The 26,620-nt window shown below is 57.2% G+C and overlaps 1 protein-coding gene across 5 annotated transcripts in view; it reads right to left on the reverse strand.

Moving 5' to 3' along the window:
- The window catches only part of Dac (dachshund family transcription factor), a 147,723-nt gene that overhangs the window by 75,014 nt on the left and 46,089 nt on the right, over positions 1-26,620 (reverse strand). For 4 of the 5 annotated variants that reach the window (XM_076318209.1, XM_076318212.1, XM_076318208.1 and 1 more), the window contains one exon: positions 10,788-10,936. In XM_076318209.1, the coding sequence (XP_076174324.1) occupies positions 10,788-10,936 (149 nt within the window). The remainder of the gene's footprint in view (positions 1-10,787; positions 10,937-26,620) is intronic. The other variant, XM_076318210.1, reaches the window with a different exon arrangement.

Genomic DNA, 26,620 nt, shown 5'->3' on the forward strand with positions numbered 1-26,620 from the left:
ATCGCGTAGCCGGGGGGCCAGATTTCGGATTTCGGCGCGCGTCGACGGGCTCGAGCACGCAACCAACGGGAGGGAGGAGGGGAGGCGATCCTCCACCCGAAGAGAAAGGGACGCATATTTTATTTCGGAAACGATGATGATACGCACGAAAGCTTCTCCCCCGCCCGGCGTCCTTCGGTTTTATCGCGGCGATTCGCCTTCGGTGAACTCTTTTCTTCGGCCCGTTCCCTCCTCCCCTTTTTCTTCTCTTTGTTTCTCTCCTCTCTATCGGGAATCCCTTCGCCACGGTCGCGAAGAGCGGCGCCGATCGTCTCGACTCCCTGCCCGCGAAGAGGCTCCGCTTTTTCTTCGATCCGGGGCGTGTTAGGAGGCGGAATCGAGTTTCCTCGATTCGGCGATTTCCCCGCGATCCTCCCGATTCGGACCGAATCGTCGGGGAGCCGTCCGAGAGGAACGGGGGTTGGCCCGGGGTGAAAGCGGACCGGGCGAAAAATCGAGGCCGGGGCTAATCTCGAAGGTAAATCTTTCCCGCGAGGTAATCGAAAGCGAGGATCGAGCCCGGGGCCTCGTGCGTTTTTCGGAGCCATCTGCCCCTCGGCCGGACCGACGCCGAGCCGCGTTGCAATAGTCCGCTCGGGCCGACGGCCCGACGGTCCCGCGCCCCGATACCCTCGAACCGACGGGGTCGATACTTTTCCACGTGCGAGTAACATCGGTTAATCCTCCGCATAAACATTGTATTGTATTTCGCCGGGGATGCTCCCATTATATCATATTTTGTTATTAATATCTTCCGACTGGCTGGGCCCAGAAGCCGGGACGGGGCACTTTTGTGCATCGGCGAAGGTAAGCCTGCCGGTACCTCGCGCCGACGCGGAACGGGACCGAGCGATACGGGGACCGAGCGGAGCGACGAGGAGGGCCACGCGGATCGGGCGAGGGAGGCCGGAGAAAGGTTTCTGAAAAAGAACCAGGGAAAAGAGACGCGGAGAGCCGCTCGATACCGGTTTCCTTTATCGCGCAATGCCTACCGGGATTTTTATTATCCACGATCCTCCCTAGGAGAGCGGCGTCGATTTCGCACGACCCTGCCGACGCGCGGACTCCGGGGGGGTTTCCTCGTGCGTCGGCCCGAAAAATGGCCAATACCTCGATTCGTTTTTCTTTTCCTTCCTCCCTTTCGAGAGAGAGAGAGAGAGAGAGAGAGAGAGAGAGAGAGAGAGAGAGAGAGAGAGAGAGAGAGAGTTCCAACGTATCAAATTTTTCGCGCAAAGTCTCGACGACGATTCCCGAATCCATGCGAACGCAACGATACGGTCGATTTTTTCTCGTGGCTCGACGCCTGGAAACAAATACGAAGCGGATGTAAAGCCAACGAGAGGAAAACCGCGCGATACCCGTTCGAGAGGGGGAGAAGGTTTCGGAGCGAGGCGCGGTACAAGCAGTTAAACGCGCGCGATCGTTTTTACGGCGCGTTTTAACGGCGGGTCGGGTGTCGCTCCGGAACCTCGCGCGAATTCGAGCGTCGAGCGATTCGTAGTCACGGTGGCGCGCTCCCTCTCCCTCTGGCAACGAGTGCTTTTCGAGCCCGAACCGGATCAGAAATGAAAAGAAAATAAATAGCGCGGGAAAAAACCGCGACTCGTTTGCGCGAGTACACGGATGTAACCGGGACCTTTGACACGCGCTCGTGTAAACGAGCAACCGGGCAACCGGGCCCGACCGCCCTCGAAATGTAGACATTTACCCCTGTCGAGGGGAGTTTCACCGGCAGAAAACAAGCCACGATCCGTGGTGTCTGTTTTCATTTCCCTCGCGGTTTTTTTGCGCGTTGTTCGGCCCGCAGCTCTCTCTCCCTCTCTATCTCTCTATCTCTCTATCCGTGGCGTCGGTTCGCTCGGCGTGTTTCTTTCCCTCCATTATTCCAAGCACTTCCGAGGTTCGTTTGTTGGTCACGAGGGCGGCCGGGGGAGCCGGGTGGAAATTATAAAAATACTCGCGAGCGGCCGGTCGCTCGCGGACGGACAAAGCGGCCCCGCTCGTTGATTCGCGAGTTAATTGAGCGGCGCGGCACTCGCCGGCCGCTAACGAGTAAATTGTTGACTACCACCATCGCCGGTGCCGGTGAACACCGCGCGAGCCGGCACTCGCGAGCGAGCGACCGATGCCTGCCCCTCTCTCCTCGCCGACGGAACACCCGGGAAATTAGTACAGATTTTTGAAGCAATTAGCCCCGGTTTTCACCGCAGGAAATTGCCGTCACTCGCCTAAAAAGCCTCGCCACCTCGCCGCTTAGCCGCCTCGCCGCGCCGCGCCGCGCCGCGCTTCGTTCTACACCGCCGCGGTACGTCTCCGCCCTGCGAATCGACGCTCCCGCGAGCGAGCGAGCTACGTTTTCGAGCGAGGAGCGATGGATCGCCGATCGTCCGAATTTCGAAGGAAAAAATTCGAAGGAAAGACGACGACGGAAAAGATCCGCGAAGATTCCGTGGAAAAGGCAGCGCGCGACGCCGAAGACGACGATGCAGTATTTAAAACGCGATCGGGGACCGAAGGGCCGTCTTAATAGCCGTGCGTCGCGAACGTGGGAACCCGGAGCAACCCCGAGCCCGGGGAATCGTAAAGGGACGCGGACCTCGGTGAAATAAAACGGCCGATGAAACAACGAGCGGACACCGTCGTAATTAAGTCGCGGTGAAACGGAGCGCGATGTCCCGCGCGCATCGAGAGAGGCGTTTTATGGCGCCGCTTCGCGTCCCCGCGCGTCAGCTTGCTCGCGGCGAGGGCCGACCCTTCGCGCGACTGCACGCGCGCTACGGCCCGTTGTTTTATGCACGAGCAGCCAGCGAACGAGAGCGCGAAACGTTTCTCCGCCGTGGAACGAAATAACGACCGATCCCCCTCCCGACTGGTACGGTGCTCCGAACGATTTCGAATCGGATTCGCGGAGGCTGCCGGTTGCGCGACTATTTTTCCAACGCGTTTCTCCGTAAAGAAGAGACCTCTTTTGGATCGCGCAAACCCGACTGCAATTTTTTCGTACGCGCAACTTTTCTCGACCAAGGAACGTATGCATTTCCCCCGCGAATCGAGAACTTTTTATTAGCGTCGATCGTGAATACGAACGGAAAGCTTTCGAGTCGTTTTCGACGGTAGGATATTGTTAATGATCGTTCGAACCATGGTCCTACGGCGTTTAATAATCGTTTCGATGTAGAAGTATCTAGATATTGCGGAATCCGTGAAGGCGTACGATTTTAGCGAATCTTTGCACCTTTGCGCGATTGTTATTGTCGTTTACGCGCGTACCGAATATTCGCGTTACGATATACGTCTTACTTATGGAATATGAATCGTCGATTAGTTTACGGAAATTAATTTCGAAGGAAAATCCAGAAACGTATCAATAACAAACTTTTACTTTGATTTTCCATCGAAATTAATTTCTACGAACCAATCGACGATTCATATTCCATTAATAAGACGTATATTGCCACGCAAACGTTCGAAACATGCGTAAATGTTAACAACAATCGCGTGGAGGGACAAACAGTCGCTAAAACCGCTCGTCTTCACGGATTTCACGATCGATCGATGTTCGTTTATCTTAATTGTTAACGATCGATGCAGGACGATAGGTTAAACAATTGTTGACAATATCCTAGTGTAAATAATGGCTTAAAAGCCATCGATTTCTTGAAATATTCGTTTCGATCGAACAAAGACGAACGATCGCGTGGATGAACAAACATTGACCGAAACCATTTGCCTTCGCAGATTTCTCAATATCTTGATGTTTATTTATCATAATTATTAACAACCATCGTAGGACCATAGTTTAAACAATTCTTAACAATGTCCTCGTACAAATAATAGCTCGAAAGCCATCAATTTCTGGAAATAGCCGCTTAAATCGTACAAATGAAATCAAAGTAGCGGTAAGTCACCTTCTCGAGGGTATAAATAGAACCTCCGGCTGTCAAAAATTTCATTCGCCCGGGAGACTCCGCGGCGGACGGAGCTCCCCCTCTGGGGGGCCTCGACCCTCAGGGCCAGGGTGGCCCGACGCGGAGAACGGCGGAAACGCCGCGGACCCGCGGAGGATGGAGGTCCTCCTCTGGGGACCTGGACCCTACGGGTCAGGATCGGTCGCCACGGAGAAGCGCGGAACCGCCGCGTACCCCCGGAGGACACGCGGCGGTGCCGCGCCGTACTCGCGAAGGACGCAAGGCGGATCTGCGCCGACCAGCGTGAAGGAAGTCTGTGAGAATGTAGATCCATGTAACATTTCAATAAATTCATTAAGTAACAAAGAATTAGCATTTCCCCCCCCCCCCCCCCACTTTATTTCCACTCCCTCTACTCCAAGAATTTCTAACTTAATTACTACAATTTTTCCGAAAATTCTCAGAAATGACGTCATTTTCGCGAAATTCTAAAAATTCTCAGAAATGACGTCATTTCCAAGAAATTTCGAAAATTCTCAGAAATGACGTCATTTCCAAGAAGTGGCACGATAGGAATACCTCCTCGCACATCATGTTCTCCTGATACCAAAGTTCGAAAATCGTCGAAATTTTGTTCGAAAATGCCCGCAAAACCAATTTCTGAACTTTCGCTGAAACTTTTCGCCGATTTTCGAACCTTGGTATCAGGAGAACATGATGTGCGAGGAGGTGGCACGATTCCATCGATTCTTGGAAATGACGTCATTTCCAAGAATTTCCGCGAACTAAAATTTTGCGGGAACTTTCAAACAACATTTCGACGATTTTCGAACTTTGGTATCAGGAGAACATGATGTGCGAGGAGGTGGCACGATTCCATCGATTCTTGGAAATGACGTCATTTCCAAGAATTTCCGCGAACTAAAATTTTGCGGGAACTTTCAAACAACATTTCGACGATTTTCGAACTTTGGTATCAGGAGAACATGAAGTGCGAAGAGGTGGCACGATTCCATCGATTCTTGGAAATGACGTCATTTCCAAGAATTTCCCAGAGCCGCGAATTTTAAACGAATTTCTGTACTTTGACTAGAATTTTTCACCGTTTTCGAGACTTTGGTATCAGGAGAACATGATGTACGAGGAGGTATTCCTATTGTGCCACTTCTTGGAAATGACGTCATTTCTGAGAATTTTCGGAATTTCTTGGAAATGACGTCATTTCTGAGAATTTTCGAAAAATTGTAGTAATTAAGTTAGAAATTCTTGGTGTAGAGGGAGTGGAAATAAAGTGGGGGCGGGGGGGGGGGGGAATGCTAATTATTTGTTACTTAATGAATTTATTGAAATGTTACATGGATCTACATTCTCACAGACTTCCTTCGCGCTGGTCGGCGCAAATCCGCCTTGCGTTCTTCGCGAGTACGGCGCGGTACCGCCGCGTGTCCTCTGCGGGTACGCGGTGGTTCCGCGCTTCTCCGTGGCGACCGATCCTGACCCGGAGGGTCCAGGTCCCCCAGAGGAGGAGCTCAATCCTCCGCGGGTCCGCGGCGTTTCCGCCGTTCTCCGCGTCGGGCCACCCTGGCCCTGAGGGTCGAGCTCCCCCTCTAGGGGAGCTCCGTCCGCCGCGGAGTCTCCCGGGCGAATGAAATTTTTGACAACCGGAGGTTCTATTTATACCCTCGAGAAGGTGACTTACCGTTACTTTGATTTCATTTCTACGATTTAAGCGGATATTTCAAGAAATTCATGGCTTTCGAGCTATTATTTGTACGAGGACATTGTCAATAATTGTTTAAACTATGGTCCTACGATGGTTGTTAATAATTATGATAAATAAACATCAAGATATCGAGAAATCTGCAAAGGCGAACGGTTTCCTCCTCGCGTATCGCGTTCTCCTGATACCAAAATCTCGAAATCGACGAAAATTTTATGAAAAGTTATACCGCAAATATATCCCGCAAAATATCAATTCGCGGAAATTCTTGGAATTTGACGTCATTTCCAGGAATCCGCGAAATAGGAATACCTCCTCGCACATCGTGTTCTCCCGATACCAAAGTTTGAAAATCGACGAAATCTTGTTCGAAAGTTCCCGCAAAATTTTAGTTCGCGGAAATTCTTAGAAATGACGTCATTTCTCAGAATTCTCGCGAATCGAAATTTTGTGGGAATTTTAAATTTCCGAACTTTTGCTATAATTTCTCGCCGAATTTGAACTTTGGTATCGCGAGGAGGTATCCTTGTTCCGCGGATTCTTAGAAATGACGTCGTTTCCAAGAATTTCCGGGAATTCAATTTTGGCGGCAATCTGAAATGCATTTCCGATGTTTCGGTACGTAACGCGAACGCGTTGAGCGTTGGCGTCCATTCAACGTTATCGGCGTTTTCCCCTGCGTCGTTGTAACGCGGACCGCGTAATAATCTCGGGCGACGTTATTATCGCTTTAATCGCGAGGATTATTTCACTTTCGCGTCGCATCTCCCGGTTCGCTCGGTTTTGGCTTCGGTTTCGCGTCCCTCGTCGCCCGAGCGTGTCCGCCCCGCGTAATTTCCGACCGCAGGGTGAAAATTCCACGTAAGCCAGCGGTGCTCGCCGCTCGTTCGCCGGATTCCGCTCGATTCGGTCAATCGAGTCGATCCGTTCGCGCAAGAACCTCTGCGCGAAACCTCTTCCGGCCGTTCGATTTCGAGTCGGTCGCTCCGAATTCGTCGGTCTCGACCCCCGCTGGAGATCGCGGTACTCGTTGGACGGTTCGCCTAAACATCCGCGATGAAATTTCTCGGCGATAATCGGCCGCGGTTCGAACGTTCGTTCCCACCGAGCGAATCGATTCGCTTTTCGGCACTCGAAGTTATCGTTCCAAAGTACGCGGTAGACGGTGCAGCTCCGAGTCCCGCGATCTTCGTTTTCGAAGTATCGGTTGAGTTCTGAGCCGTTTCGTACGCGGCCGCGAACCGAAATGCGTGAAAATTGTCGCGAGGGGTATGCGGAGAGGTCTCGGGTAACGGTCGATGGCGCGATATCGAAGCGACGTCGGCCCCCCATTAACCGGGTTTTATCGGTACACGAGCCAACCGCGTTGGCTGACCTACGACCGGCAACAGTTAATCAATGCTTTTATGAGCATTCGCTCGCCGGTACAGGGTCGTTGCAGCCGCGACTGGCCAAACCACCCTGCCACCCACTCGGTCGCGCGACACTCTCTCTCCCTCTCTCTCTCGGTCCGTCTATCTTCGCGTTCGGTCGGTCAGCCCCCTCTCCGGAGCGGAACGATTCGAAAACCGCGAGCCGGACGGTTCGCGGTTCGAGGCTGTCGCGAACGAGACGCATCGATCGGGGATAGATCTCCGGCGAAGAGTACTCTCCGCGTCGAGCACGGGACGAGAATCGAGCGGAGCGTTTCGTCGCGAGACGGGAAATTGTCGACGCGATCCGTCCTCCTGGTGCGTAAACGCGCGGGTGCTTGGATAATTTACTTAGTTTGCGCGTTAATGTACGATTCGCTATGCATTAGGTCATATAATATAAATTGCGGCCGGCCAATTTGATTAATGCTATTTCGGTAATCGATGCATTAAATAATTACGCGTCGCGGGGCGGAGGCTGGGGCAGTGGCAGTGGCAGGGCCAGGGGGTGGTGGCCGGTGGACGGTGGGCGGTTCGCGAAACGCGCGCGAACCGTTGGACGTTAGCCGATGGTCGTTGGTTCGTTACGAGGGTCGGAGAGGTTCGGGAACAGTTTGCGTCGGAAAAGGTCGAAAAAGCCGCGAGGAACGCGCGACGCGTCGTTTTCCCATCGAGGCCGGGCGCACGCGGCGCGCACACGCCGCTAAGCCGAGCGCGACCCCTCCGCGTTCTCTCTCTCTCTCCATCTCCCTCTCTCCCCCTCTCTACCGCGGGCTATTTATTTTTCTCATCGGTTTTAATTTCGTAGAGACAACATAGATGCGTATCGGCCGTCCGCGCCGCTGCGTGCGCGTATACACGGCCATTGTGCTCGACTACGTCCCGAATGGATGTTACGCCGCCGCTATCGGGATCGGATCTCGCTCGTTGAGTTTATTAATTGCGTTATGGCAAGTGCCGCCCGCCGCTCGTCTACCGGTCCAAATTGAAAAAAATCCCGCGTACGCGACCCCGGCCCCCTCTTTTGCGTCCAAGCGCGTAACGTTTCGCTCTCGTCTCTCCGCGTACACGGTTTTTCGGGCCGCGGACTCCTCTCGACGGGACGGGGCGATCCGCCTCGAAACTCGACAACTCGGTGCAAAGAATCGATCCCCTGTCGCGTTAAACGGGATTTCGATCGACCGAACGAGTTTCGCTCGGAGTCTGTAATCGCCGGTACGTACACTGCCGGCGAAAACTTTTCGACCGTCTCGACGCGTGCGAACGATTCGCGAATCGACGACAACGGGGCTAGGATTTCCCGCGCTTCTCAACGCCCGATCGTAGGTAGGTGTAGCGCGATAAAAACAATTACAAAAATTACGACCGTAGTGCCTTTATCGGTATCGATGGTACAAAGATACCGTTCAACGCGTCGAAGAATCTTTTTACGTCTCTTTTTCATCTTCGGATCTTGACACCGTTGCCTACTCCTGTACGGGTGATCCCGAAGCGTCTCGATAGGGTGTAGATCCGGTAGTTGCGCACTTTTAATATCCCTTCCTCTTCTTCTCGAAGAAATCCTTTGCAAAGATCGGGCGTGCGTTTTGGTCCATCGGCGCGCGTCGTTTCGCCTTATCAATTGATCGAAGTAATGGTTTCTTTTTCACCGCGATTCGTCCAAATGAACCTGCTTCTCCGAAACCTGTTTTCGCGATAGCCGACGACACCGCGTTAGCCCGGATGCTGTTTAATTCCGCGCACATTTCTGGCTCAGTTTCCTTACCATTTCCTTCGCGTCTGATAGATCCGATGCGTTCGCTTTCCGCTTTCGTGGTAATCCTGGATCCGCCCGATCGTTTCTTCGCTTCACAGGACCCCGTAGTTTGGAACCGCACAATTGTTGTTTTTGGTATTTTTGATCGGGCAGCTATTCGAATTTCCTTCGGAACGCAAAGTCTATACGCTACGTTTGTCCTGGGAGATTCGACTCTTTAGATTGTTCCGTACGTTCGTTCGCGTTTCGTGCGGAGGAGGGTCGATGGTCGGATACCTTCCGCCTAAGCGCGTCCAGTTCCGAGGATCGTTGCTCCGGTTGCTGTCGTTGTACCGTGCGGGCATCGCTCGACGGCAGACGAAATGAACGCGGGTACCCTTGAACGTAGCGAGAACAGCGCGCTCCCACCTACCGCGAGCGTACGAGAAAAAAAGTAAACGAGGACCTACCTTCCTTCCGTTTCGCGCAAGTACACCCCGCACCGACACCGTCCTTTGCCTCGGACGCACTCGTCGGAACGTACGGTAGGTCCGATAAAGATTATCGGGGCAAAAAAAAAAGAAATCGAAATAAAAGGAGCACGCTTCGCGCACAGGTTCGAACCACCTCGCAGCGATTTATTCCTCGACGAACTCGAACGCGATTGGAAGAAAATCGAGCAACGGCTCCCGACGGGGACGCAGCGTGGCGACCAATCGTACCCGGAAAGGGGATCCAGTCGTAAAACAATTATACAATTACCGCGGGCTCGTAATTAATTGCTCGCCGTTTCCGCGTTTACCCCGACTGCAGTCGCGTTCGCGTTCGCGCTCGCGCTCGCGCTCGTCCGCGCGGCATTAATTCATTAACGTTGCACCGTCAAACGTATTTGCCCGTAAAATTGAACGGGCGGCGTATTCGCGATTATTTGCTTAACCAATTTCCGAACACGGCGATTCGTCGACGCGATTTTCGCGCTCGTAGCGCTGCAGGGGGCGGTGGGGCGGTGGGACGGGGGCGTCTCGAGAAACGCGGATCGGGCGACGAAGCGGAAGACACGGGTGGCGGGCGGCGGGCGTCGGGCGGCGAGCGGCGTTCGGCGCCGATATTCCGGTATCGGGAACCGCCGGCACAGGCCGCAGCACGACGGTGCAGTTGCAGTTAATTTGCTCGCTCCAAGTGTGTTTGATTCCCCTAATTAATTGATCGGTGGGGTCACCGTGGCCCGGCGCGTATACGGATGGCGGTAATCAAGTGCGTGCCCCTGGTACCAGGGCTACGTCGACTCCGCGCGAGCCCACACTTTGCCTACGAGCAACCTCGTGGACGTCTTTCGACGCGTTCGACGCGTTCGACGCCGTCGTTCGATCGTAACCCCGTGCTTTCGATCGTCCGTCGTTCTCCGCTCCGCGAAACTTGGAGACCGTTGGGAAACGCGGGCGAGCGAACGGTCGCGGCTCGTAATTAGGAATCGAAACGACCTCGAGGAGTTTAGAGTCCGCTCGGGACGGTTTCTCGAACGCGCGACTCTCCGAGCACGGTTCGCCGCGATGGTTTTCGTCGTTAGGAGTAAAATATACCCGGTGCGCGTAGTCGGTTGTTTCGTTGCGCGTATAAATTTTATTCGGCCGTTCCCGGCCATTTACGGTCCGAGTCCGTTTGCTCTAAAAGCTAGTCTCGCGTTCGTAGCGGCGCGGCGTCTCGAACAACCGGCCGAGGTTCCGCGACACTGTCGTCGAATCCGTGCCATTTCCATAAAACGTCCCGCACGGCGGAGACTTTGGTCCCGCGGACGGTAAAATACGAGCGTCGGCGTTGCGAGAGAACGCGGCACCGCGAATGGTCGAAAAGTCGTTCGCGCGCTCGTAACCGGAATCGTAAGCGCGACCGGTCGGATCGACCGAGACGACGGCGACGGCGACGACGACGACGACGACGGCGACGACAACGACGACGACGACGACAACACTCACCCAAATGGCCGTTCTCGTAGTAATCCCCGTTGTCCATTCTGTGCTTCTTCAAGGAGTGCTGAGGGTGGTGACCGGTCGCCGCGGCCAGGTGGCTGGCTGCGAGGCTCAGGCCGACGGAGGCTCTCTTCGGTGGTCTTCCTGGCCTGGAGCTGTACAGTGGTAGAGAGTTACTGTGGTTAGAGACACCTGTCATCGAGGTAACGTCTTACCCCGATCTGCGTGCTTACGACGCTCGTCGCAAGCGGTTCGTTCGTCCTCGCGAAAAAAGAGCTCGTCGACGCGTACGCTACTCGCGCAACCCTTTACCCCCTCCTCGGTTTCTCGCTCGGAACGGGCGCTCCGAGTCGTGAATATTTTACGAGAACTCGATTCTAGCCACCGAAGAGTTTTCGAGACGGCCGAGAGAGGTCGATGGCGAAAAATCGAGCGTCTCTCGACGGAGCGTTTCGGCCCGTCTCGCGTCGCTCGACCGAGTCTTTTTTCGCGAACTCGTTGCGTCCACGATCGTTCGGGGCGCTCCGATATCCGCCCTCCTCTTTCTCCTCCTCCTCCTCCTCCTCCTCCACCACCTCCTCCTCCTCCTTCTCCTCCTCCTCCTCCTCCTCCTTCTCCTCCTCCTCCTGTTCGTTCTCCTCGCTCGGGAGGGAGAGGCGACGCTCGAAAGACGAAACTCTGGACGCTAGGAGCGTCGATCGGTCTAGTCTGTCCGCGGAGCGCGTACGTTTCGAGAACTGGTTCTCGGGGCGAGTCGAGGGGAGGCGAGGCGAGGCGAGGCGAGGCGAGGCGAGGCGAGGCGAGGCGAGGCGATTAGCGTGCACGCGCGTCGTCCGCGAGCGAAAGTGCCACGAGTTGGCGGATATACCGAGCTAATACGTAGCGACGGTGCCGCGATAAACCTAACAGAGGGAAAGATAAAAGCGCGCGCGCGTGGGACGACGACGCGGCCGGATCGGGCCGGACCGGGCCGGCCCGGAACGGGCCGCGCTGGGCCAGCACGGGCCCCGTTCGCGCGAGTTATCGCACGGGCCCGAGGAGGATCGCGAGCCGAAATCGTCGAAGCCCTCGAAGAGACGTCTCGACGGAGAAGTAATTTTTCGTGGGCGGGAGGCGCCGGAGCGGCGCTTCCGTGCGCGCGACGAGTCACCGGGCGTACGTACGCGTCGGTGCTCGGCCGATTCGAGGAAACGTTTTCTTCGGTGGCGACGCGGCGCGGCGCGGCGCGGCGCGGCGCGAACCAGGGGCTCTCGCGCGGAGAGCGTTCGAGAGCGCGAAAGAATCGGAGCTCGTCGGAGCGGGACGAGTTCTTTCTCGAGGAGGTCCGCGTCGGTTGAGCATCTCTGGCCCGGTAAGCGAGCAATCTCATAGTAGTCGGGACAGATTTGTAAATCTAATTTTTCATCCCGTCTTTCTGGCTGCTCTCTCGCTTCGGCTCTTCGTTGCCCGTAGTCTTCTTCCTCGTCCTCCGTTTAACTCCGCGTCTCCCCTGGCCCTCCGGCCTAACCCGGGACGTACCGCTCGCTTCCTCCTCTCCCGATCCGGGCGCTCGTCGATCTCTCGTTCTCCGTTCCCCGTTCTCCGTTCTCGGTTCTCCGTTCTCCGTTCTCCGTTCTCGGTTCTCGGTTCCTCTGGCGCCCTCCCACTCTCGGCGTCCCTCGTTCCTCTTTTCTCTTCCCTCGCGACGCGTCCTCTCCGTCCGCGGCCCCTCTCTCGCGCGCGGGATCTCCAGACGATTCTCAGACGGCCGGTTTATACGGCGTTGATCTCTTAAACCGCTTAGCTTCGGGTTACACCGAAAACAAGAACGCACTCTCGAACGCTTAGACCCGCATAATACGTACTTGTTTGCGTACGAGTCTACCGGCGAAACGAGAAAACCATCGACGGACGGAACGGATCGCCGTCCCATCGGCGGCCCCTTTCTTCTCCGCGTTTCGAGCCGACCCGAAAACGTAACTTATCCTCGAACGCGGTACCCGCTGGTGTTCGCCCGGTGCCGTAGAATTTCCTCGATCGTGAAACGGAGCGAGCGACGAATTCCTCGAGGGGAAAATCGCGCGCGGGTCTCGAGAAAGCCGTTTGCGAAATCGTGTCCGCCGAGTTGCACGATCCGGCGGATGGACGGGGGTAGACTCGCGAGCCGGGCGTACGATCGGTTGGCCAAGAGATCGGGAGATCGGTAATAATCGCGAATTGCGAGTTGCGAGTTGCGAGTCGCGAGTTGCGGCAACAGCGGCCCCGCAGCTACCAGATTTCGTTTCGAATCGACTCGGAATTAATTCCTCCGATCGCTCGTGGCCGGGATACCTCGACGCAACGATTACGGGCTCTTTGGCGCCGACTATTTTTTCCGCACGCAGCGCGCGGTTCGATCGAGATACGTATCGAGGCAACGAACCCGCGGACCGCGAAACCGGTGCCGAACGAAAACTCGACCGGAGAGACGCGTAATCGCGTAATCGCGTCTACCTCGAACGCGAGTAGCGAAAAACTTGACGGAAGTTTCGAATCGAATACGAGATACGCGGCTACGATGGACCAGCGGAGTGGAACGCGGCGGACAGCTGCGCGCGGAATTATCGGCCCGGTCGTCGTAAGAAATTCTATCGCGTTCGGTGCGAGGCGTTCGTTCGGTCCGCTAGTTTCGAGAGCCGAGGGGCCGGTTCGAAAATTCGCGCGTTCGAACGAGCCGATCGAGGTTAACCGGAAAACAAAGTTTGCTCGTCCGCGACGCTCGAGTTCCCCGGATAGGCGGTTCCCGATCGGAATCGATCGATCGATCGGACGCGTCGCGGGCTCGATCGATCGGATCGCCGAAACGGTTTCGATCGGCGTCCGGTCGGGTATCGCGTGTGGGATTCGCGATGATCGCGCCAGGTGCTACGCTTCGATCCGATCGTTCCCCGCCTTAATGATCGTTGCACCGGCGGCGGAGCGACCGTTGGACGGGCGAGCGAGACCGCGTCGAAGGATTCGGCGCCGAAACGAGGAGCGAGAGGAGACCGAGACGGCGAGCGAGACGAGAAACCGAGGAGAGAAATAGAAAAGAGGGACAACGCCGATACACTCTGGAGGAATTGCAACCCATTCTCGCGCGATTCGCCCGTTTAGGGACCTTCCGACCCGCGCGAACCTCTCGGTGGGCAAAAAACGGTTGCCGGCAGCTCGACGATAAACGCACCTTTGCCGATCCATCTGTCCGGGCGAATCGCCCGTTCCGAGGCCCCTCGAAACGCGTTCCCTCGCCTTCCCTCGCCTTCCCTCGCGTTCCCTCGCGTTCCATCGCGTTCCCTCGCGTTCACATCGCGTTCCATCGCGTTCGATCGAGGCGCGAACCGAAATTCGATCGTTCCGAGACCGAACGAAACAAAAAGAGGCAAAAGTCGCGAGAGAGCGAGCGAGCGAGCGAGAATCGCGAGCGCGGAGCGAGCGAGCGACCATAAATTGTCAATTTCGAAGTCAATTTGCCCAGGCTTACCAATCGGCTGCCGGTTAATTTCAAGGTGAATTGTGTCCAATATGGGTATATTATTAATGGTTCGACGAGGGATAGGGTGCACTTGGCGCGGAGGGTTGCAACCCCGTTTTCGCGCACTGGCCGAATCTATCGCTCGGGGCTGCCGTCGATGCGCGTTCTCTCTCTCGTATTCGAGCTTCCGGATTAAACGCTCTTCGATGTCGTTGCGGCAGTTGTCGCGCGAGTACGCGCCACGAACGCGAGCCGAAACCCCGGCCGGGTTTTCCGCGCTTCCGGAATTTCCTCGAAAATTCAACGGGCGCGGCAGCAGCGCCGCGCGCCGCGCGCCGCGCGCCAGCGAGGAATTCTCCAGCCGGATCGTTTCACGATCTCAGCGCTCAGCCTCGACAAAGGAACCACTGTTGCCGCGTTAAACAACGCGCTATCTTTGAATTACGACGCCCGTGGCGTTATCGCATCCTGCTACCGTTCTGCGCCGTCCAAACACACTGCCGAAAACGCGCGGGAACCGCGCGGCCCGCGAAGAGGGGAATAATCGAGGACGAGACCGCGGCTTGCGCTACAACGAGAACGCGTACGTTCGTCAACGGGATCGAAGCCCCTTTCGAAACCTCGAGGGCGACGCGAGTCGCGTAACAATTTTACGCCGGGAGACGCGTTCGAATAAACGCGCGATCGAACGCGGAACGATTAAATTCGACGCGTTTCCCGTAGCGGGGATCGATTACCGCGGAAGAAACGCGATTAATAACAAGGTCCGAAAGTCTCGGGTAAACGCGGCGAACGACCGGACGCGCGAGCTCGCCGCGAAACATTCAACGGTTAATTGATCGCGATCGATGCGCTCTTAATTGCGATTAATTTATTCTTCCCCGCAAAACTCTCGCGTCCGTTTCCTCCGATCGAGGCGAGAGCCACACCGTGGCCGCGCAATTTGTCAAGGGGAAACGTTTCGTGCTCGCGTTCGAAAGGTATTTACGCGCGGACCGAGCGTAATGTCGGGCCGGTTTGCGATTCGCGATCAAACGACAGGGACGTAAACGTAAACGGAGTCGTTCGCGTCAAATTGGTGTTATTTCGCGCCTCTCGTTCGACACCGAGACCATCGGCTCGCGAAGAACACCGAATTACACCGCGATCGGATAATTACGGTTCTCGGGGCAACGAACCGAATCTTAGACGCGAGGAAACGCCGATTCGGCCGGATTTCGTCTCGCGACTCGCAAGGGGGCTCGCGCGACGCGACGCGTCGTTCCATGGTCCAACTTGTAACCCGTTCCACCCTCTCGGCGATCGCGAGAAAGAGGGGAAAAAATATACTATAAACCGCTTAACGCGCGGCTCGCGGCCGACGCAGAGTCGTAAAACGATACAACGAATAGTAGGAGCGTTGCTCGCTCGCTCGCTCGCTCGGCTTCTAATTGTCAGTTTCGCCTTTACGTCTTTCCGCGGTTTTCTGGCCATCGGCGACCGTAAACGGTTCGCGTCCCTCGCCCTTCCTCTCCCCCGTCCCTCGTTCCTCGTTCCTCGTTCCTCGTTCCTCGACGCTCCGAACCACGGAGATCTTTTTTTTTTTTCCCGAAAAGTTGCGAGCGTCGACGGGAGCGCGTCCCTACCCGTAAAGCGTCGTCGCGCGCAATTCCCGTCATAACAACGACTTCAATTTTCGTCAAAAGTCTTTCGACGTTATCGTCGTCGCCGCCGCTGCCGACGGCGTCCCACCCTCTTTCCACGCTCTCTCTCACTCTCTCTCTCTCTCTCTCTCTCTCTGTTTCTCTCTCCGGCTCCGCAAAGCGGGATCGGGTCCTTCGTGCCTTTCGATTTCTCGCTTTATAAACTCGATTGCCGACCCGAAATCCGAGAACCGACGCGGACGGCATTTTCCAAATTATAAATTTTTACGAGGCCACACCCCCGCCCCTCGCCTCGGCCCTCCTCCGAGGTCTCTTCCTCGTTCTCGTCCTCCTCCACGCGTCCCGGTTTCTCTCTGTTATTTTTCTTCTCGCGCGACGTCGAATCCCCACGACACGGTGCGCTCTCCCCCTGCCCCGTGGATCGCGGCAATCCCGTCAGTCAGATTGGATTTGTCCGATTTCGCGCCCGGAGTGGAAAAGAACGTGCGAGGGTCGCCCCCTTCTCCCGTTTCCCCTCCCCCGGCCCCTCGAACCCCTGCGATATTATTCCTTTTCACGCTCGTTCTCGTTTCTCCGCCGAGAAACAAAGAATCCGAGGACGCGCCTTTTTCCCGGCTCCCTTCCGCTTCGGTCTCTCTCTCTCTCTCTCTCGAACGCTCGCGAGCGGATCAACGAAACACCCGTATCCGTGGCGTAGATTCAACGGAAGAAGTTGCGAGCGCGAACCGTCGTAATAAGAACGTCGAAACCGCGTATCCGTCGGTGGCCGTAACTTTCGGCTCGCAGCCTCCCCGAGATACGTTTTATCGCGAAGGGTCGCGATTCCGGGGATGGAATTTTTGCCAAGGTCGAGGTTTCGGACGCGACGAAATTCGCGCAAACCACGCCGCCCCGAGAGCCCCGAAGCTCCCTCCCTGGTTAGGACGCGTTATCCTCGCGATCTTTACGCGGCGCTATTAAGCACGGGAGATCGGGAAGGAGGAGAGAAAGAAAGAAAGAAAGAAAGAAACACGGCGCTCCCCTCCCGCGTAGTTCGCTCGCGCCCACCGGCATCGGGAGAGAGCATTTTCTAATAACCACGATGTAAAGTTGGGGTGCGTTGCACAAAAGAAATCTTTCTCTCCCGTGGGCACCGGGGGGAGGGTCGAGACTTATCTTAGTAATATTGGATTAAAACTTATGCTTCTCTCGGTCGCAATACGTTATTTTTATTGCTCGCGGCTTTGCATAATATTCGTTCGGGGGCGGTACCACCCTCTCGCCCCTCGCCCCTCGCCCCTCGTCCCACGGCCCTCGGCTCCAGCCTCCTTCCGGTTCCCCCCCACCCGTGGACCGGAGCCATCTCGTCGAGGCTAATTTTAATTTCGATGCCGCGCCGCGTTGGGGAGCATTACGATTTCAGCGTGGCTCACTTATTTATGTTTCGGGGGCAACGCGAGCCGCTTATTAGCCTCCTTGTTCGGCGGGAGAAACGCGTCGCTGGTTACGCGTCGGGATTACGGAAATCGTCGCGAGAACTCGTGGACGGGACGGCTGGTTCGTCGAGGTTGTTCGAGAAGGGGTCCGAACGAGCGATCGTCGACAAGAAAGGAAGAACGCGAGACGAGAATCGATTTCTCTGTCCATCCTTGGAGCTCCCGAAGGAGCTTCCGCGTCTACTCGAATCCGGGTTTCGGCGCAACGCCGTGGTTTCGTTTCGGGCTGGTTTCTTTCTTCGCGATCGCTAATCGGGCCGGTGGATCGAGGACGAGGAGAACTCGGTGCACGCGCAGATGCGCGATCGATTCGGATAGGAATCGCGTAAACGTGTAAGCGCGCGAGGCAGATGTCTCGGTCGGTCGGTGGTCGACGACGGGGGCAATTCGTTCTCGAGACGGTTCGCGAATCGAGGGCCGTTTTCGCAGCGATCTCCCCCGTGGCAACGAGATCCGAGCGAGACGGCGAGGTACCGTCGTTGGTTCGCGCGCGCGATACGCACTCGGCGTAATACCCGATAATGCCTGTATTTGCGCGCGGGCCGACGGTGGAACGCCGAGCGGCGTTCGAGCCGCGTTCGAGCTGCGTTACAGCCGCGTAATCCCGGCAATCTCGAGGACGTGGCCCAGTCTTCGGCGCGAGTAATCCTGCCAATTTGGACCGCGGATTATCCGGAAGGAGGGGTAGCGGGCCCGAGTAGGCGCGCTCGATCCTCGAAAACTCCGATTCGGGAGTCCGAGTACCTCGCGAAGGTTCCCTCGACGTCTACGCGATCTCGAGGGCCGGAAAGGAGCCGATCGCGGCTCGCGTCCGCTCGGGACGAAATATGTCGACGCTCGTAAAGCGTCGGCGGTGGTCGAGCTTTTTGTCGGTGGAACGCCGGGTGAATCGCGCGCGGGCCCCGTCGTCTCTCGCGCGCCGAAACGCCGAAAGCAGTGTCTCTCGTTTCAATATTTCTACGATAAATCCGCGCCCGGGCCTTTTTACGACTTACGACGGGATAAATAATAATGCCGCCGTCCGGCGTATCTCTCGCAGTTTCTTTTACTCGGCACCACGGTCCCCGTCCTGGCCCTTTTACGAGCGCGTCGCGGACTCCGCTCGCACCGTCCGATCGAAATAATAAGCGGGACAGTTCGAGAGGGAGGACGAGGGGCCGCGCGATGCATAAACTCGCGCCGACTTACGACTCGAGGCGTCCCGAGGCTCGTCAGGAGCGGGCCCTCGAGCCGTCCGTCCTCCCGCGGGAGGACCTTCCTTTCGAGCCTCTTATTGAGTCGTTAAAACGAGGAATTCCTCGCGACCTCCGACGCTCTCTCGATCCTCCCTCGCGAGAACCGGTGGACCCGCGGGACGAGCTCGATTTCCGCGAGGATCTCGTCGACCAACGCCTCGGAGAACCGGTCCGCGGCCGATTCGAACTCGAGGAAAAATTTGGGAAATTGCGCGAGCGGAAGGAGGACCCGAGGAGAACGCGCGACGAGCTAATAAGAACGTAATTAAACGGCGGCCGTAACTCAAACGGGGCGCGACGCGGCATCGCGGGAAGAATAATTAGGGAATTATTTCGTTTCCAAGAGGATCTCGAGATCCCATCGAACGGGGGGCGCTCGCGAGGGTCTTCGTCGGGGACAGCCCCCGCCGCCGCTAGGCCGCGCGCGCGCTCACTCGCTCGCTCGCTCTGTCGTTCGTTCGCTCGCTCGCTCGCTCGCTCCGGCGCTGCTAAATTATAATTAAATATCAAACGTTTGCAATTACCGGGTTGCACCTGCCGGCGCGTTTCCGCCCGGACGCCATGCTGGCCCCGGCAGACCGACGAATTTCGCGACGTAAACCGGTTGCGCTCGCGCGTATCTCGTCCCGGCGATTACTCCTGCTCGCGGATGGATCGGCGCGGTATGCTCGCAATTCCCCGCTAGGAAATTCGGTCCGAGGAGCCGTCTTATTCCTCCTTTGATTGCGACGGTTGCGGTGATCGGTCCGGGTATTCGGGTTACGGGTGACATAGTCGTCGGTCGACGCGTGCACTCGAGGCCGAGCGCGCGCGGCCTCCATCGAAGGAGCCGCAGAACGCGGACAGAACCGAGAGAGAACCGAGAGAGCGCGTGGACGTTGTCGGTTTGCGGTCGACCCGTGCCATGCCACACTCCGATACCTCTGCGGTCGCGGCCGAGCCGACACACCCGACCTACCGCATCGCCGATAACGACGTCGACGCCGCCACCGCCGCCGCCGCCGCCGCCGCGACCGAGCGCGCATCGCGCCTAAGAATCCCCCGCGACTCGAAAATCAAACGAGCGGTTCCACGACCCTCGCCGACTACGCGAACGCGTTCCTCGCGACGAGAGAATACCGTTCGCGGTCGATCGCGCGACGCGTACGCCTCGCGCCCCGCGCCCCGCGCCCCGCGCTACGGGACCAGACCAAGCGGAAGAGAGGAGGATCGTTCTCGAACGCGATCGCACGGAGGATTTTCGCGCCCTCGAGAGCCGCACGATCGAACCGAATCACCGGAACGCTTCGTCATCCTTCGGGACGAGTCGTCGACTCGATTAACCGTCCGCGCCGAGGGACGCGAACCTCTTCTCGGTTATTTTCTTTTATTTTCTCCTTGCGTCGCTCGTTTTTTCTTTCTCGGCGACGTCTCGAAGGGACTCGCTCGCGCCGGTAGCCACCCTCTCGCGACGACGGTTATCGCACGGTTCCCATCGAAGCGCGTGTATCGCGAGCGAGCACGCCCGGTCGTGTCCCGATGGGGTTAAGCGGTAACGCGGTTATCGCAGCCATCGATATCGCGTTTCAAGGTTCGGATTCGTCCCCCGTATTATTCCGAGTTCCGAAAGCGATCGTCGGTATAGAAACGGACCGACGAACGACCCCGGCAAGGGAGCCGGGATGAGTCGACAGAGAGGGGAGGAGACTCGCTTTATCTTAATGCCAAAATCAAATCGGCTCTTGCATGGAATTAGAGACGGCATTACGAGCTATCAGCGCATATGCACCCTGCGTCGGTGCAACCCCAGCTCGGGCCGTTTCACGAGCTACGCCACCGTGGCACAATGCCGGCCCGAAGGGCGAGAACAATGCACGCCGGGGGTAACACGAGAACCGCGCGTACACGGAACGATATTACCGGACCACCCTCTTTCCTGCCAAGAGTCTCGTGGAATGCGTCGATGGACGACCGAGGGGCGCGGCCCGTCCTCGGCTATTCTCTACCAACGTTTCCCGCGTCTTTACCGCCGAATCGGGACGATCGCGCGGGAGTATTCGCGAGAGCGTGTCGCGAAAGACGAGTTCGAAGCGCGAACGAGGTCGCGGGGACGCGGGGACCGTTGCTCCTCGAAAGATCGTAATTGGCCATCGAGACTCGTCGCGAACGTCGAAAGCTCCGATCGTTTCGTTCGATAGGTCGGTGCGGGCGAGCTCGAAAAACGTGAATTCGAATTGCCGAGAGGACCGTACAACCCGGGGGAATCCTCTCGCGAGGAACTCGTCGGAGCCCTTCCTCGTCGGCCTCCGGCTCTCCGCTGGTTCCCTCCGGGCATCCACCTTGCGCTCCGTCTCTCTCCCCCGTACATTTTTTCCCCTCCCGAACGTTGCTCGCTTCCTTATAAACTAATTTCGCGTCGGGCGCCTCCCTGCTGTCGGCGCTCTCAGTGTCGAACAATTGAATTCTCTCTTTCCATTTACCTATCCGTTTGTATCAACATTTACATTTATATTTGAATAATGGGGAAAATAAAGAGACCCGGCGTCGTTTTCGCGTCCGACGATTCCGGGGCTCCTCGCTATTACATTTTTAAGCGTTCGTTTTCGAGCCCGCGGCAAAGTCGCGCGCACCGAAACGGGGGTCGTCGAAACCCGCTCGGACGAGAACGAGGAAAGAGAGAACCGCCTGCCTCGACCCCGAAAAAAACGCACGGTATTAACATTTAGATAAAGCTTATGTTAATATCGTTTCCCTACCCCGCGCTCTCGATCTATCCTCCTCCGGGCGCGCGGCGGATATCTCGAGGACGCCGGCGGTCGCGTCTCGAGCGAGCGATTTCGCGTAACGACGTTGTCGCGCGTACGCGGAGAGAAGGATCTCGTCTCCCGAGAGCCGAAACTTTTCGACGATACGGCCGTCGAGCGTACCGCTTTACGAGCCGCGCGCTCGTTTCGCGGGGCTGCGATTCCCGCCGAGAAAAAAAAAGTAAATCTACCGGCGAGTTCCGCAACACTGGGAACGAGAACGAGAACGAGAACGGCTCGTTTCGCGAGCTCGACGATTTCGAAATCTCGAAAAACGCGATACAGCGAACGTTCGTCTCCCGAGAGGCAACCGCGATATCTCCGAGATCGGGCTCGCGGCGACGCCCATGGGCGTTCTTCGCGCGCGCGAGGCGAGTCGATTCACGAGGCTCGAGAGGGCGTTCGTCGAACGAGATCGAAAGCTCCGAGGAAACGGAAAGGACGTCGCGACGGTGAAAGGTTCGCGTTCGTCCTTTACGATCGAGGCGTGTCACTGGCCCTCGCGGCGGTATTACGCGCGGACGTTAACCGATGATTTAGCGGCGACGCGCGCGCCCGAGTTGCTCCGGCCACCGTAGCCCCGGGTACTGCGACTTTAACGCGCTTAAACGCGAACGTTACGCTGGAAAATCGACCACCGAGGTCGGACGCGTCCGGTCGACGGGGAGGGCGCGCGCCACTTCCGAACAGAGGTCGAGCGAACGCCGGATAAAAGACGTTCGAATTTTCCAAAGCGAGAAAACTTTCTACTTCTTCCCCGACCGCGCCCAACGTTTTCCCGCTTCTTCCCCGTCCTCCTCGTTGATCGGAACTCGAACTCGGACTAATACGTTTCGCAGCGACCGCGATCTCCTCGGCGTTTAAGCGCAATAAGACGGTAATTTATCATCGACTCGTCGCGTTTATCGATCCGCTCGCCGCGTCGTATTCGTTTCATCGGAGCCGTCTCGCGCGGTTAAGGTTGACGGGAAGCCGCGATCCGTGCGTCGTCGAAACGAGATTCGCAACCTCGGGAAATTCTCGCCGCGATCGCGAGATACGCGTCGTACGAGCGCGAGGAGCGCGAGGAGCGCGAGGAGCGCGAAGAGCGCGAGGAGAGAGAGAACCGGTCGATCTTGCGTACGAAGAAACGAGTCGCGCGAACCCCGAACGCGAAGCTCGCTCGGTCGTTCGAGTTGGGTACGTTTCGTGCAAAGAATCCTTCGTCTTCCATCGGACTGATTGGCAACGGAGAGCCTCCCTGTTCACGGGGACAGCGATATTTGCCGCGCGGGAGATCGATACCTATTACGCAACGATTTCGAGACTGCTTCGGACAAATTTATTACGGAGCGGAGGCGGGGCGGGCCGAACGATGGTTCCCCCCCAGGGGAACCGCGTCCATCGATCGACGGCCACCGGCTAGAAACCAATCGTGTACGCGCGTCGCTCGATTTTTCCTCGAGGAGCGCGTCGAACGAGTCGTAGTCGAAGCGGAAGAGGCGAGGAACGCGCGCGGGCGCACGGGCGCGCGAGCGCCACGGCGTAGGGTCGCGGTTTACGAGGTAGCATATTTCTGGTAGCGTTTCTGTTGTCCGGGCCACCCACCGCGATCGGAGCGGTCGAAATAGCAGCCGAAATCATAACGGGGCGATTGTCCGTGCTCGAGTTACGAAGCAGTAAATTCCGCTCGGTCGCTCGCTCCGCTCCGTTCCGTTTCGTTTCGTTTCGTTTCGTTTCGTTTCGTTTCGTTTCTGTCTCTGCTCCGTTCGTCCGCGACTCGCGAGGACCCCGTCCATTCTTCGTCGCTTCGAACGGTCGCGTTCCAGAGAGAACCGTCGTCGAGGTATCGCCCTTCGATTCGTTTTCCGTCCTCTTCTTTCGGCCAAGTTTTTCAAGGTCGCTCTAATTTTGTCCGCTGGTCGGTAAGTAGGTATCGAGAGGCGTCCGACGAGCGTTCTTCCGCGCGAGGAAGTTCGTATCGCGCGCGAAAGAGTTTGCGGCGGGTGACCTCGAAAAGTTGGGCGAAAAAAAAAAGACGCAGGGAAGATCGAAGGTCGTCGGGCGGCGGTCCACCCTGCGCGCACGAGGGTCCGGTGTTCGGCGCGATAGAATTTAGCTCGCGATCGATCGAAAATCTGGCTCCGGCCGAGTCGAAGTAGTCGCTCACCGAGTAGGAGAAACCTCGATTCGCCGGTAGGCATTCGCGCGAGCTGTGAAGGTTCGCGGTGGAGGTTCCGGTCGCGAGCCCCGGTGTTCTCGAAACGTCGTCCTTCGCGTCGGTACGCGAGACCGAGTCCAACCCGATACATACCTGAAACAGAAAAAGGTAATCGCAGGTTAGACGCGATCCGTAGCTGGAAAAGGCTCCTCGTCGAGGAGAAACGCGCCGGGTTCCCTTATCGCGAGCACCGAGTCCTCGTTATCTCCGCGGGGTCCCGCGGACGACGACTCCGCCGAGAACCGATCGTCGTCGTCGTCGAGAGAACGAGCGAAACGACGCGAGAGCGAGCGAGAAACGGTGATACGTCGAAACAAAAGGAACAATGGAACCGAGGGGTGCGCGGTGGGCCGGGGTAGGGAGAAAGGGCGTTGATTCGCGGAACAGGTTCTTCCAATTCCAAGTGTTGCGCGCCTCTCGGGTCGTAGAGCCGGGCCCGGTGGTAGCGTTGTCGGTCGGATCGATAAATCAGGATAGCATTAGGCGCCACTTCGTATTGGATCCGCGATCTCTTTCTCGCCGGCGGCCGACTCCTCGTCCGTGTGCGAGCGTCCTGCGAGTCTCGGGGATTTATACGGGCAATATCGAGTCGGGATTAGCACGATCGGACGGACTCGAGTCATGCTCGTGCTCGATACCGCGTGGCTATTAGTGTCAAAATAAAAATGTGGCCGCAATATACGGCGAGAACCGTAAGCCCTCTCTTATTGCCACGGCCGCGACGATGGAGAGAGACTTTGGTCGCGCGCGGTTGTGCGCGCCAAGGAAACCTGGTAAAAGAATCGACCGGGTGCGAACGGTGCGCCGGCAGCTCCAGGTGCCGGAAACGATTCCCCGATTTCGTGTTTCGAACGCGTGGAACGGTAGCGATTCCCAACGGTAGCGATTTATTCGGAGGCGTCGCGATACCGGGACGACGATAACTTTTCGTGGCGGGCGTTCGGAAGCTCGTCCGCTCGTATTCGAATCGGTCTCGGAAGTTTGCTCCCGGGTAATTTTTGCCGCCGGCGTTTAACGCGATTCCGAGAGAGACGAAGAGAGAGAGAGAGAGAGAGAGAGAGGAGTCGAACGAAAACGTCGCGGACAGGGGCGAGGAAAAATCCAGTCGAGGCGTCGTAGTCACCCCCGTCGTTTTCCTCCTAAATAAAGTGACCGTGGATCAGGGGTGGCCGGTTGCCGGGACCGAAAGACCCCGAGCGGCAATAAAACGCCCTTCGTCTCGTCGAGCTGTCGGACAGGCCGCGAGAACCAGGGCCATAAAACTTAGAAACAATTGTCTTTTATCGTTTTGTTGTTATTTAATTTTCTCCCGGATCGGGCAGCGCGGGCCAATCGAGGCGACGAGCGCCGACACCTCGGCTCGAGCTCCTAAATAATTTACGATCCCGTCCCGCGCGCGCCTCTCCGCTCCTCTGGACTCCTCTCGGATCCCTCGGTCGGTCCGAATCCGAGGAAAACTCATCTCGGACGCGTCCTCCTCCCGCCTCGGTCGGAGGTTCGCGCGAGGAATCGCGATCGCGGAGAGTGGAGGAGAGACGGTCGCTTCGGCACGGACGAAGAAGGAAGCGGGTTCTCCGGTCGAATCGGACTCCCTGGAAGGCGAGCCGACGCGCTCGGTCGCGCTCGATCGCGCTCGATCGCGCTCGATCGCGCTCGGCAAAACAAATCGTTTGAAGCGTCTGCCCGGTTAGAATGTCCGAGCGGGGTACCGGCTCTATTTTTATATCCGTTCGTGCAGGAAGTTGGCCCCGTAAGATGGGGGAGCCCCGTGTACACGAGGCCCCCAATGAAAATAATTATTAGCGTTAAGTGGACGTCGTTAACCGAGAGGAGACGGTTAGCCCGTCGGTGACAGACGTTAGAGCCGGTTAGCTCGAATCACGCGCGCAACCGGCTCCGATGCGTGAATCTGCCGCTGCTCCGGCAGAGGATGCGGATCCATTGGCTCGGACAACTAAATTTCATTGCGTAATGCTATCTACGAACCCGCGTTCCCGGTCGACGATGTCCTCGTTCGACTTGCCGTCGTCCCGAGGACAATGCTTGGCTCGCGCGCGACCTCCTCTTCCGTCCGCACCAACCAACGACCGAGAGAATTTGCCCACCGGAAAGTCCTCCTCGTCCTACCGGCGCATCGAAGAATCGTCGATCCTCCATCGGTTCGTTTCCCCCCCGGTTGATCGAACTCGAAGCGCCTCGAAGCCGTCGCTGACGCGCAGCCGTAATAAATAAATTCCGTGGGGTGGCGAACGAACGAACCAACGAACCGACCAACGAACATTATGTAGAACATATAAATAAACGGTTTATGTCCGGGGTCTGGACGATCCTTCCTCTCCCTCGATTCCCGCTTCCTTCGCCTAGCTATATTTGAGTTATGAATCGTAAAAGCTAGATCGGCGATCGAGCCGGACTCTCTTCGGGGAAGGTTAAAAGCCACGGTGTTAACTCGCTCTCCGGAGGATGGTATTGACACTGTGCGCTCCGGCGGGCACTCGTCGAACCGATCCCGCGCGATAGGGGTCTGGAGGGGGGGGAGGGGGTGGGGGGAGCACTCGCTCCATCGAGACTCGGTCGAGAACCGTCGCTTCCGCGAGAAAGAATCTACGAGCGCGTTTATACGCTATTCCCGTTCGTTTATGGAACAGAACGCCGCGCATCCCGATCGCTACCTCCCTCCCTCCCTCCCTCCCTTCCGCCGAAACTCTCCGCGCGTATTCCAACCGAGCGGATACCTTACCGGCGACGATTCCTCCCCGCTCTCCCGTTCCCGTTCCTGAAACCGAAACCGAGGAATTTTCCTCGAGTCGAGAAGTCGAGCGCTTCGATAGAGCCGTCCAACTTCCGGACGTTCTCGCGATTTTCATCGTCGTTTATCTCCGAGCGGCAAATACTCGTTTCGACCCGGAACCGGGACTTTATCGTTCGGTCGAAGAAGGCACGAGGAGACACACCGCACCGGTGCACCTGTCCCGCCTACCTGCGTCGCGGTCGTTCGTTCTCGAAGGCAATGGCACAAATCTCGTCCGGA

The sequence above is a fragment of the Ptiloglossa arizonensis genome, chromosome 8 (assembly GCF_051014685.1).
Source record: "Ptiloglossa arizonensis isolate GNS036 chromosome 8, iyPtiAriz1_principal, whole genome shotgun sequence".
Lineage (NCBI taxonomy): Eukaryota > Metazoa > Arthropoda > Insecta > Hymenoptera > Colletidae > Ptiloglossa > Ptiloglossa arizonensis.